At 38.5% G+C, this 12,781-nt stretch overlaps 3 protein-coding genes across 8 annotated transcripts in view; 1 reads left to right on the top strand and 2 right to left on the bottom strand.

Moving 5' to 3' along the window:
• Lbr (lamin B receptor) overlaps positions 1–4,942 on the bottom strand; it is a 66,949-nt gene extending 62,007 nt beyond the window's left edge. The window contains exons 1-3 of one of the 3 annotated variants that reach the window (XM_070668514.1): positions 4,661–4,942; positions 4,116–4,395; positions 3,863–3,917 (exon numbers count right to left, since the gene is read on the bottom strand). The gene's annotated coding sequence lies outside the window, so the exon portion shown is untranslated. Of the gene's footprint in view, positions 1–3,862 lie in introns of all 3 variants that reach the window. The other 2 variants (XM_070668515.1, XM_070668516.1) reach the window with 2 other exon arrangements.
• On the top strand, positions 260–9,394 carry LOC139109459 (uncharacterized). Of its 4 annotated transcripts, XR_011546836.1 has the most exons (6): positions 261–846; positions 5,653–5,817; positions 6,137–6,374; positions 6,484–6,777; positions 8,615–8,914; positions 9,055–9,394. XR_011546836.1 is itself a non-coding variant. In XM_070668547.1 (5 exons), exons 1-5 carry the CDS (start codon positions 322–324, stop codon positions 8,827–8,829), a joined length of 1,434 nt encoding a protein of 477 aa, XP_070524648.1. In that variant the 5' UTR covers positions 260–321; the 3' UTR covers positions 8,830–9,394. The 4 variants fall into 4 exon arrangements, 3 of the variants coding, with proteins under 3 accessions (XP_070524648.1, XP_070524646.1, XP_070524649.1); XM_070668547.1 differs by having other exon boundaries at positions 260–846; positions 5,656–5,817; positions 8,615–9,394; XM_070668545.1 differs by having other exon boundaries at positions 260–846; positions 8,615–9,394.
• Positions 9,159–12,365, bottom strand: LOC139109467 (cytochrome c oxidase assembly factor 5). Its single transcript, XM_070668559.1, has 3 exons — positions 12,074–12,365; positions 11,715–11,816; positions 9,159–11,566 (listed from the first exon to the last, which is right to left on the bottom strand). The coding sequence occupies exons 1-3, from the start codon at positions 12,179–12,181 to the stop codon at positions 11,525–11,527; spliced, it is 252 nt and encodes an 83-aa protein (XP_070524660.1). The 5' UTR covers positions 12,182–12,365; the 3' UTR covers positions 9,159–11,524.
• Positions 12,366–12,781: the final 416 nt, after the last annotated feature.

The following is a 12,781-nucleotide window of genomic DNA, read 5'->3' as shown; positions in this document are numbered from 1 at the left end:
AAAAAAAAAAAAAACGAAAGGAAAAAGAGCAAATTCTCGTCGAAAAAGCCGCAAAATTTCACACGAAATAATTTAACGAGATTTAGGAAAGAGCTAAAAAAAAAAAATACACACTAGATACCCTTGTATCCATTTGTGATCGTCGCACACCGCCACCACCATCACCACTGCCTTTCTACCACGCGCATCCTCGAGCACCCGTCGAATCGACCAATCGTATCGAATGGCCGAGCGAAAGTAAGGCTGAGAAAAAAAAAAAAAAAAAAGTAACCCACGTACACCCTACGAGAAATACGCCGACAGCGAGCTGCGAAGTCAGTCATGAATCTTATGTTCCGCAAGAACTTCGGGGGCGAGAAGGGACTCGGTGGTGGCGGACTAAGTGGAGGAGGACTAGGCGAGGTCCGACCCGTCCTGGGCAGCACTACCGTTTACGGGACCAGCGGGCCCTCGTTCGGCCAGATAGGCTCGCGTTTCGGCGCGGCGCGCGGTGGTATCGGTCAGTCGGTGGTCACCGGGATTCGCGCGCCCGTGCGACGCGCCCGGGAGTTCGGACACTTGTCGTCGATGGGCGATCACGAGCACCAGAGTCACGGTTACCGTACTCATCTGTTCCTGTCGCCGCCCGCAGGTGGACCGCTCGGCTCGCCGCCCGAGGACTCGGGCGAGCGACTAGGACCGTCGCCGCGCCGCAGCTCGAGCTCACATGTGATAAAATGGGGCGGCGGCGGTCCCGTAAGCTCAACGCAACCCGGCCAGACCGGCAACCAGGCAAGGAGAAAGCAGAATCAAATCGGCCAACAAAAGGAGACGTGCGACCCGCCGACCCCGACTGCGTCCAGGCAGGTGAGTACGGTTAACGTGTTCGATAATGACTTGTACATTGCAATTCTATTTTACTTCGATCTACCGCTGAAATTTTTCATTCACATACGTATTTCTAGCACGAATCTATTACCATTTATTTTTGTAATGGTTAAGATATGTGAAGTATTTTAACGAGGGGGGAAGAGAGAGAGGAGTATTTCGATTTATCTATCCGTCGGATCTAGCGAAAACAGTTGATAACTGGCGATAAATTTGCGGCCACGGTGTGCGGTGTAAAATGGCACGCCAATAAACTATTAAGCGACTTTATCTCGGGATGTAAGTCACGCACGGAAAATTGTTGTGGTAACGCTGGATATACCCTGCTTTTAACCTCCAATTACGACTATTTTCTTCGCAATCGACTAAACTGTGGGAACCGAATTAGTCTGCGATCATTGAATCGTTCTTTGCGACCTTATCTGACTAAGACAAACGTTACGAATTGTTTGTCGCAACTATTCGATCGTTACTCCTGAACTGTATCTCTCGGAAAGGACCTTTAATATTTCGTGCACATAATTGTTTACTATAAATGCAATTTAATTGATTGCGCGGCGCAAGTACACGTTCTTTATCGTCGTACAAAATTATATACATATACTTTTTCTATATCTTTTTTTTAAAAGACAAAAAATATTTCCTGGAAACTAACTAAATATTGCTGCGATAAATCTCGACCTCTTCGATAGATTAATTGCTCTACGCCGCCGTTATTACTGAGCTAAGTGTTATATCGCCGTTCTTTAAATCGGGCCATCGGATAACGAACAATTTTGCAATAAGGCGAAGTCGCGGCGGAAATGAGACACCGCTGTGGAAACGGGAAAAACTTAAACTGGCACCTAACGCTAGGCCTCGTGCGACATGCAAAGGTCGCTATCTCGTTGCGCATCGCGATAAGCCGGGGGAAACATATAAATTTGCCGAGGCGCAAACGTTCGACAATTAACATCTATTATCTGCCACAAGCCCACCCGAAACTCCGCCCGTACCGCGTTATATCGCGATGTCTTCGTAAACGTTGCGCATCCCGTACACGGAAAGGAGAGACGTTTTGAGGCCACAGACGCGTTACGACGTAATGAATCCCGCTGCTCGCGTCGCTCGGCTGGCAAACAGAATTTAACACCGGGCGTTTAATCCTTTCAGTAATAAAGCGTTGAGTAAACAGTAACAGCGCCTTCGATTTTCCACGTTTAACTGATTTATGAAATTAAAAAGCCATAATTTATTCGATAACTTCCGAAATTGTTTTTATCCTCGTACCGGAAAGTGCTATTAAATTTGTCCCAGCGCCGCAATTATTGCTATTAATCGTGGAACCGCGTCGACAAGATGTATTGAAAGAATACGGACGCGGTGAGCTTTCGCAATAAATTTCGTGGGAAACTTTTTCGCGTGACCGAAAAGAAGCGGCCGCACGAGAGATGTAAGTGCGGAAATTCACGATTGAGGTATCGCTGCAGCTTTCACGCTCTAACGAAGACTGCAGTGTCGTGTAGCGACCTGTGACCTTTACGATGTGCACCATAGGCATTTACGGTCATGTATATTAACGCAACGCGATTAATATCGAAACACGCGCAGCCTCGATTCTTAAGTGTCTTTAATTATCTAATATATCTTTCCCCCCCCAAAATAATATCTTTTGTAATAATATATAGAATATATAAATTATGTGACACGGTCGCTAAGTCGAGGACTTAAAAAAATGCAGCGAGCAGTTCTGGAGATAGAACTGTTATTACGAAACGGTCGTCAAACATAACGTTAATTAATATGCACGCATACGCGACGATTGCGTGCTCGCAATCGACAACTGATAAATATTTGGAATAAGATAGTATTAATACTTATTGTCGGGGAGAGTGCAGTACGCGAGATAACGGTTTATCGACTTAAGCGTAGTTTAATTCTACTTACGTCAATTAAGTTAAGTCATTAAACTAAAGTTTGCGCGTTCAAGATAGATGCGAGCGTCGCTGCGTGTAGCCCGGATGCAATGCAAGTGGAAATCTTGCAGTTACATTATGCGACATACTATTTTTACACACAAAACAGCATGTAAATTGTTATCGATCGTGGAAGTTTTTCACCGCATATGTGTCTTTCGCGCAATATTAACGATGCGCACACGTATGTTTCCTATGCACGTGCCGCTTCAGCGACATTAAATCAGTATACATGCATGCATGTCTCTGTGTACGCAGGTTCGAAAATTTTTGTAAGTTATAACTAAAAATTTAATTGTATTATTAACGTAATTTTAATAATAAAATTGATTTAAAAAATTATTTTTTTATTATTACAACTAAGAAATTAATATTTTAGTTTTTTTAATTAACAAAAAAGTAAACGAACTATTTTATATCTAAAATGTATCTTCTCCTACGCGTACGTGATTTATTACCGAATATCGTCAGACTTTATGGATACCGAGGGTATAGATGATGATCGTTTATAAAAAAAAAATCGCCTGGGGGATTGTTAACTCAACGTAGTTAATACTGCGCGACAAATGCTTTTAATAATCTCGCGACGATTTAATTCCGATAGTTAATTCAGTTTATTTAACAGAATAATTTTGCAAACGATACGGGGACGAATTAAGAGACGACGTTTTATGTGGATCGAAAAATCGAAAATATCGACAGTGGCCGCAAGTGGCTGATAATGTCAATCGTGCCGCAAGTGGCCTAAAACGTCAACTATGCCGCAAGTGGCCGAGACGTTTTTCCACTTGCGAAGAACTAAACTACTTTTCAAACGCTACTTATACCTCCACCTTTAAGGCAACGAATCTACGAGATGTATATCTTTGAACTCTTTTAAATTCTATAGCTATTAATTATTGTATATTGTAATTAAATTAAATTAACTAAATTAAATATATTATATACTAATAAACTAATAAAATATATTATAATTAAATACATTCCTATTGCAAGTTTCTCGTAATTTCGTTGCCTTGTAAAAAGAAAAAAACACTCACATTAGATGCGACGCGGGCGGAGTTCAGCTACGACGATGCTGTGGTATGATGATATCTGTAACATACAAATGAAAACTACAATGAAAAACATGTATAAAATACTACATTTTTTGAAAAAATTTTTATAAAAAGTATTTTCTCTAAAGCTTTAATTTTTTTTTCTTTACAGTAATTTTATAATTATTTTTGAAATAATAAAATTAGCCGAATAAAATAAATTTTTATTTTAATGTAATTAAGAAAAGATAATTACCCAATCGTTGCTCCGCCGATGCCCGATGTCCATCCCGAACCTGCTCCTCCTCTCAGAATTCAGATCCACAAGTCACAACATCTACTGGTCACAACGTCCACTGGTCACTCGCGACATTCGCGGATACGCGCGCGGATTGATTACTAAAATTAATCGCGCGATACTGGCGGTTCTCCCGTTTTTAAATTTCATATAAGTTTCGGACGCGCGATTACTTTTGCGGTATTCGCGACGAGCTCCGACCGTAGCTCGTTTATTTCGTTAATCGGCGACATCGATACTGCAACAGAAAAATACAGTTTAAATTATAAGAATGCTCATAATAATGTTCACTGAGTTAAAAAATTAATTGACGCACTTTTAATATACTATTTGCAAGTAGATATTTAATATTGATTTTTTTTTTTACAAAAAATTTGCAAAAATATCTTTTGCAAAGATTAAACAAATTTTTTTTAATACTGATTACTATATAATTAATTATTGTTCAAATAAAAAAATACAAAAAAATATAAAAAACTGTTACATAAAAAAAAAAAACTTACTCTTGGGTTGATCCGACGATGCCCGATGTCTGTCCTAGACCTGCTCCTCCTCTACGAGCCTCGGAGATGTTGATCACTTCCTCTTCTTGCGCATTGGATACTCGCGGATAATCGCGATAGCTAATGTATCAATAATCAATGAATTAAAATTTTCCGCGTAGTATTGTACGACTCTTCCGTTGATTAAAAAAAAAATTTCTGTTACAAAATCTCTCGCTCGAGTTTTCAAGAAATACCTACTACCGAAACGTTCGTACAACAACGACCGAACAACTGACGAACCAACGACTTTTGTAGTAATCGAAAACAAGAATATGACGATTGCTTCTTCAGACTATACAGGTTTAATCTAAACAGAAAAAAAAGCTTTCGGTTAGATAATATTCCAGAATCGCGAAATGAATTACTGTACAATGTAAAATCAAAAAGAGATGTACTATAAGAATATCCTGGATCAGATACGGGCGAATAATTGCGACGTTACAAGTAATTATAAGTAATTTAAGATAAGCTTAGACTCCGCAAATGCTCTCCGAGTGAAGAGAGTTAGTCACAGAAACTGATAGAAGTGATTTCGTATCATCCAACATGTTAATTTATTAATTATAATTACTTATTGGAGCTCCGAACACGTGGAGCTCCGCTCAGTGCGTACCGCGTGGCTTGACTACGAGCTAACTCGACCGAGGAATGTGGTAGGTCAAATCGCGCGAGGCATACATACACACCGCGCGCTCGACTAGGTACCTATATTTACAATCTTGACTAATACCTCGACACTGTTTATTACGTTCTGAAAGATTTTATTTGCCGAATATAATTTCATGGATTTATATTATTTCGAATACTAATGTACAGACGAATCTGTATCTGGCGAATATGTTATCGTATGTATAAAATGTCGAATCTAACACGATGTAACGTCTAGGCGTATGATAATAAAAAGCACGTCGCTTACATATATCTAATATATAATTTTTTTTTAATGTTAGCAGGTATCTTTCAGCGGGAATCGCGCTTCCGGTACCTACACACCCCTCGTAGTTTCTGGAAACAGCCCGCCACGAGGCGAGCCGATCTCCTTAGCCACTTTGGACCGCGACTGTTTCATTATACCTCTCGCGTCTCTCGAACGTTTTTTACCAGCCGGCGTGCCAGTGAGTTAATAAAAATAATTATTTTATTCGACGCAAAATACACGCGTTTTTATAAAGAAGAAAATATTTTAGAGGACAGTAGATACTTAATACATATAGTAAAATGCAGCACAGTTTTTTTGTGAAATTTTAAATCGAAGATTAATTGAAGTCTAATTGATATAAATATAATAAAAGTATCAAATTAAAATTACAAAGTTTATATAATAAAAGCTCTGCTGTTAAAGGAATGCTACCATTTTATTCGTTCTATCTCTAAAATAATAATTATTATTATTAACTACTCCTTTTTGCAACTTGACTTCTCGTTTGTTCGAAGCACGCGCCTGTCGCCGATAAGAAGAGACCGGGAAGTCCTCTGTCGGTTCTCGAAGTCGAGGATCCGAAGCAATGTGTTCTCGCGCATTTCATGACACCGCTGGAACCCCTGGACCCACTGATGGAGTCTCCGGTGTCTCGGCCACTGGTTCTACAACGCGATACCGCCGCAGAACTAGTCGCCGAGATAGCACCTTCCGCGTCGCAAAGCATTTTATTAACAAACATGGAAAAAGACGGTATGTAAAGAGTATAATAATTTTTTTTACATATGTAAAAGAAGTGATAACACGATAACCAAGATCTTATTTATTCGTAAGATCGTACGCCTGATTTACAATGTTTCAGCGGACTTCCCGTTCATCACGTATTACCTGATAAACAAGCAAAACACAGACCCCATAGACTTTTACAACGAGGTGCAATGCGCGGCTTTACGTAAGTTCGATCCCCGCGATCTTAGATACGCGGCCAGTCACACGTTAGACCTATTCAACGAGGTGGCGACCATCGCGAGACCACCGCTTGAACCACCCGGAGGAAGGCCACCTATTCCGTCCACCGGTTACATAGTGTCGATTTTTAAAGTTTTCGAAGGCGACGACGGCCTTAAATTCGAGCAAAATTGGCTGTATTGGACAGGTGGGTATCTACTATTTTTTTAGTATGCGATAACATACGATAAAATTCCAACAATTGATCCAATAAATAACAAATGTATCAAAATTGTCCTACATTTATCGTAACGCATTCTGATTATAAACGTAACTACAATTATTTAAAAGAAATGACAAGAAAAAAACTATTTCTCGATACAAATATACAATATACTATAACTGCTGGTTACCACACAGCACAATAAATTATTATACTAATAAAAATTAAAAACATTTAGTTAACTCTTCTGACAAACATTACGATAGATGCAGACCAATCTCATAATTAATTGTGAGCTACTCATTGCAGGGATACTACTCCGTTATTGTCCGATGCCTTTTTGGCTGCCTGTCTCTCTTATTCCTCGTTCCTCATTGTACTAATGCCTTCCTTCTCGTCCTTCGCCTTCACTGCTGCTCTACTCTCATCCTATATTAATGATAGTTAAAAAGATTTAGTCAATGTTTGCGATGGACATCGCGATAAATGCGGACTAGTCATAAAATTAATTATGAGATACCTCAGGAGTACTACTCCGCTGCTGTCCGATGTCTTCCCAACTGCCTACCTCTCCTACTTCTCGTTCCTCGTTGTCGTCCGATGCCTTCCCGGCTTCCTTCTCGTCCTTCGCATTCGTCGTTACTCTTCTGTCGTCCGATTATTTGCTAATGGTAGTCAAAAATAATTAGTCAACTCTCGCGATGAGCATTACGATGAATGCGATTTAATCACAAAATTAATTACGAGGTACTCATCACGGAAGTACTACTCCACCGTTGTTCAATTCCCTCCGCGCCCCTCCCCCCTTCTCTCCTCGTCTTCCCGTTGCCGTTTATCGGCACTTTCGTCAGTCGCGACACTAATTCTCGCATCGCGCATCGTATCGAGACCTTATTATTCTCACGCCATTCGCGCTTACGTGTTCCATCGCATCGCGGGCGAAGAAATAACGCAACGAGACAGAAACGCGTAACTTTCGAAAGTCGGCGGTTAGCCGCCGTTGCCGTTCCCCCGAGAGACATAGATTTCGACAATTACTAGATAGTTCTTACCACCGCGCGTTCGTTCCCGCACGAGCATCGTCCTCCCGTTGCTCGTTCGACGATTCGGCAGCTCGCGAGACCCATATTAGCCGCAAATTCGCAAATCAAACTCGTCTCGACGCTGCTCGCCGTCCGTCTAAGTGCCGTTCGCGATCAAGAAATGGCTGCCAATTTAGGCGCGCGTTAGTCTCGCGACGCAGCACCGTCGGTAATCCTGCTGAGCAGGTAAATAGCACGGTTCGCCCGATAACTGATGCGGAGACCTTGCCGTTGTGCGAAAACAATGCCTATCGAAAGAAAAATTCCATGAGACTCGCGTATCGTTCAATAAAGAATCGTATCACTTATATCCCATAATTTCTTTACTTATACACGCTCGTTCATACCTCCGTGAATTTGAATCGAAAGTCCTATCCCGAAAGCGTCACGGACCAAACTTAAAATAATTCTAAACTGTCTTGCGACTCTATAATATTTAGCACAATTGTACAAATAACAAACGTTCGTTATTAATTATAAAAGTATTAAAAAAATCATGTAATAACGCTATAAAAATGATATGCATGATTACATGATTTTTCTTTTTTTTTTTTTTACACTTTAATAATTTAAACAATCGATAAGATTACTTCGTCGCTAAATATGTCTGTTTTACAGAATTGCGCGCGTTATCAATCTGTATAGATAAGAACAAATGCACGCGTACAAAAAGAAAACGCAATTATACTGATGTAATCTATATGATAACGGCGGTGTATTCCGATTCTACTGAATTGCAGGTGCACGGATGATGTACCGATACTTGCCGAAGTCGGTGGGTCTTCGTCGTATCACCCTGCACAAGTCAATGTCGCAAGGCGACAAGATGTATCTTTTAATCTGCGAGTGCTCCCATCTGCAAGACAATCTTGACGCCGCGGCGATACTTCTGCCGGCACTTCGTGCACGCTTATGCGGATACACCGGGCTCTACAGGCCCTCCGTGTGCTTTTGATTCCTCACCCGGTCGGCGGAGTCTGCGGGGAGCGTCCTTTCGAATAGCATTACGTGTAACTCGGCGGAAAAATCAGAGGGAAACGGTATCGTATCAAATTCCGGCGCTCCGCTACCATTTGTAACGAAATACTCTAAAATTGATACCACCCGGTATCAATAGCGAAACGGTATCGCTATCAATCAGCATTTATATTTTTTAACTTTCAACGTATTTGAATTGCAGGGGCATAACTATATTGACATAGCGGGATAACAATGGGATACTAATTAGCGGAAAGTGAAGAAGTATATCGTCGTGAGGCGCCGTTAATGAACGAGACACTGTGATTTCTTATCATACTATCTATTGTAAGAAACGCAACTTCGTATACGCTTTAGACCAGTCTTGTCGATAATCGACGGAACGGCTTGCATTGCTCGATTAGATATGCAACTGGACCTATTTGTATTTTTCGACTTTACTATCTCGTTCATTACGCAAGCGAGCATCGCCTAAGTAGGGTCACCGAACGGTACGGAAATGTAATGTACGCAGAACGCAGAATAACAATAATAAAAGTTAAGCAGGCCGCTGAAAGTATTGTAACATATAATGTTAAAGTAATATGTAAAACGGATGTTCGATTTGTTTCGTACGTACGGAAAGCAGCGAGGATATTACGATATTTAATCTCCGAGGAAAATGGGAACATTTTTTACGCATCGAAAAGATAACATGTGCCGATCAGAAGCGTTTGGTCATCCTACGGGCATCGCAATACACAATATACGCAACTTACTTTTATTACTATTGATAACTATCGAATAATCGCTAACTACATATCATACTCGGTAAACTGTGATATTTGAACCAGCGGCGTATATATCACAACGGGAAATTTATCCTGAAACCTGCTCTTGAAATAAATGCTACTCTTGAAATCAATTAGGTGACTTAGGCACAAGGTAGTGAAACTTTGAAGGCCAACACGATAGAACGTAACTTCGAGTCTTTTATCGATTATCTTCAGATTTGATATTATATGTCCGTCTACACGGATTTTACGCTCGCAAAATTTAATCGTCACATGTGACAGTACATTACATTCTTAGATATTTGAATAAGATTTTATTTCTAACTACCTTATTCGCTTTATCTCTTTCTCTCTCTTTCTCTCACTCTCTCTTTCCATTTCATATTAAATACATTTTTCAGGCTTTATTTTATAATCAGTAATTTTATATAATTTAATTATTTTTTCACTGCATCTTCATTCTTTATATTGATTTTTCTCATTAGAGAAACATGTAATTAAAATTTATTTAAAGACAATTTTATTTAATGTAATTAATTTAAATTTTATTCATATGTAAGAAATATTCTTTACTTATATGTAGGAAAGAGATGAGAATAAAACGGCATACAGGAGAAAAATTTACAACTTTCCATTTCTAGGTGCCTATAGCCATTTTAGAGAGTGAAAGAGTAGCGTGAGTTGGCATTGTAGTACAAAAAAAATTATATAGCCAATATACGCTTGTTGCATACAGACAATAGATAGGACGATTACGCAGGCGTAATCGTCATCCTGTAGATTTGTAATAAAATATCAGACTCATGTAACGGCGTACCTTATCCTACGCCCGAATTGTATACTCGCTAAACACAATGTGGAACAAAACGCTCTTAACTTAATAAAAAGAATAAATTTAGAACAATTTCGCAATTTTACTGTGATTATACGCGTATTATGTTCGATACACGCATCTGTACATGCAACTCAACGTGACAAACAAGCGCAATAGTGTAATGTCACACTCAGCCAATATTGTCCAGTCTATGACATGTGTATCAAAAAAAAAAAAAAAAAATAAAATAAAATACACAGTGATTATAATTAAAATGCGTCAATAAAACATTCACATTCGTACTCTCTCTCTCTCTCTCTCTCTCTCTTTTTCCTTTCATTATACAGTTTTACTGGAATATAATTTGCCTATATGTAGAATTTCACACACATTTAACAATTTAATATAACATTATGTTAAACAAGACTGGACATTGCATCAACCCTTTCAGTAACAAGTTATATAAGAGAAATTTGAAATCTCTTTTTTAATTTAATTTAAATTTATCTCACTATAAACATTTTATTTTTTAATTTTTATTAATCACATATTATTTTGTTAGCAACTTAAATAAGATTGATAAAAAACGTTTCTTGCAAAATAAAACCTTATGTTTGATTTTACTGAAAGGGAGTAATCTAAGAATTAAGATATGACTGCTTTAGTTTTTTGAAAAATGAAATATTTGCCTACAAGAACTTTTGCTGTAGAAGAATATATCTCTTCACAATAACTATCGTACAAAGCATCATATTTCTCTAATCAAACTTGGCAGTGCATTATCTAACAAGGAAATAAGAATATCTTGGATATTATTAGGATACTTAAGTGAATATGATGATTTTGTATGATGTTATTACTTTGCAATTATAATAGATTTATTAAATCATGTACAACGAATAACAATAAATTACTCCTAACATTAATTGACTTATCTTTTTCATCAATAACTCATAACTTTGATGATTTTTTTATATACATAAAAATGTCTTTTAAAATTATTTAATTAATAAAAAAAAATATTTATCTATGACTACGTAAAATATGTAATTATATCACATACATACAAATACTCATTTCAACATTTAATATCCTTTAGGGCCCCTAAATCGACGTCTACCATCAATCTATGAAAAGATAAAAAAAAGTTAATTATGTTAACATATATAGTTCATTTATATGAACTATATATATATATGGAATATATGGAATAATTATTTATTCCAAGTAGGTTATATATTCTTTCTTTCTACACATAAATTTATTTTTACGTACAAGAGAATGTTTACACTCAAAAAATGTGTTGCGCAAGGCAAGACACTGATCGGGAACTGTGCCATCCATCACTTTAAGACACTCCCTAGGAGTACGCTTGTACTGTAAAAAAGACAATTCATTAAATAAGGAAGAGGAATAAATGGTATAGTCAAATTTGTATAATTATCGACAATTACTGAAAAGATGTAAGAAAGTACAATAAAAAATAAGTAAAAAAAATCAGAAAGAACGAAACGACAAGCTCGTTATTCTCCACAAAACATCACGTATGAGTAATGCGTGCAAGAAAAATAGCTATTAAATTAATACCGTGGTACCGCGCAATTGTAGGTTAGGGCGGACACGCGGTCACTTACGATCTTACAACAGTCACTTTGAAGAAGGCATATTTTGAGATCGGCACGAACATTCGCGCACCGAGACTTGTCCTTCAATGTCTCGCCCTCCTCCTCATACTGCATCATCTTGAACACTCAACAAATTCACCGGTTTGCACCGGTCGCCGAACATGCGTCGCACAATTCACTCACGTCTATACGGCGCAATATGGCGATTGCTGCGACAAGTGTGGCGACGGCGGCTAGCGTACATACGTGACCATAGCGTGGTGTGCGTTGAATCTCTTCCATCTCACACAAAGTGCGTAGCGTATGAATGTCCTCTGCCGCAGATCGCCAGCACCGCCGAGTACAACCGAGCACCGCCGAGTGAGGGCCGAGGGAAAAGTCACGTACGCTAACCGCCGTGCCTGTCGTCGCAGCAAATGCCAATGCCCATATCTGCTCTTGATGGAAAAGAAACCAAGATTAAAATTAATTTATGTTGATAGAAATAGCCCTAATAATAAAATATATGTATCCTATTTCATTTCTTTTCAGCAATCTGTATTTTTAATTTTTTGTTGAGATTTCGATAATTTATTTTACCAAATTTAAAAATCAAACGACGATTTATTACATTCTTTGTAACAAAAAAACGAACCTGCGAATTGTATTTTTTTTTTCGTGATATATGTATGTATATACATACGTCTATCTACCATCGCATATAAAGACATCTACATA

The sequence above is a fragment of the Cardiocondyla obscurior genome, linkage group LG17, assembly GCF_019399895.1.
Source record: "Cardiocondyla obscurior isolate alpha-2009 linkage group LG17, Cobs3.1, whole genome shotgun sequence".
Classification (NCBI taxonomy): domain Eukaryota; kingdom Metazoa; phylum Arthropoda; class Insecta; order Hymenoptera; family Formicidae; genus Cardiocondyla; species Cardiocondyla obscurior.
The sequence above is the reverse complement of the archived record's forward strand: the minus strand, read 5'-3'. Positions and strand labels throughout refer to the sequence as shown.

Coding starts and splice junctions, on each gene's coding strand:
- LOC139109467 (XM_070668559.1), bottom strand. CDS start 12,181: ATGATGCAGTATGAGGAGGAGGGCGAGACATTGAAGGACAAGTCTCGG. Junction 11,817..12,073: donor AAAGTGACTGTTGTAAGATC/GTAAGTGACCGC, acceptor TCTTTTTTACAG/TACAAGCGTACTCCTAGGGA. Junction 11,567..11,714: donor TTGAGTGTAAACATTCTCTT/GTACGTAAAAAT, acceptor ATCTTTTCATAG/ATTGATGGTAGACGTCGATT.
- LOC139109459 (XM_070668545.1), top strand. CDS start 322: ATGAATCTTATGTTCCGCAAGAACTTCGGGGGCGAGAAGGGACTCGGT. Junction 5,818..6,136: donor TTTTACCAGCCGGCGTGCCA/GTGAGTTAATAA, acceptor GTTTGTTCGAAG/CACGCGCCTGTCGCCGATAA. Junction 6,778..8,614: donor AAATTGGCTGTATTGGACAG/GTGGGTATCTAC, acceptor ACTGAATTGCAG/GTGCACGGATGATGTACCGA.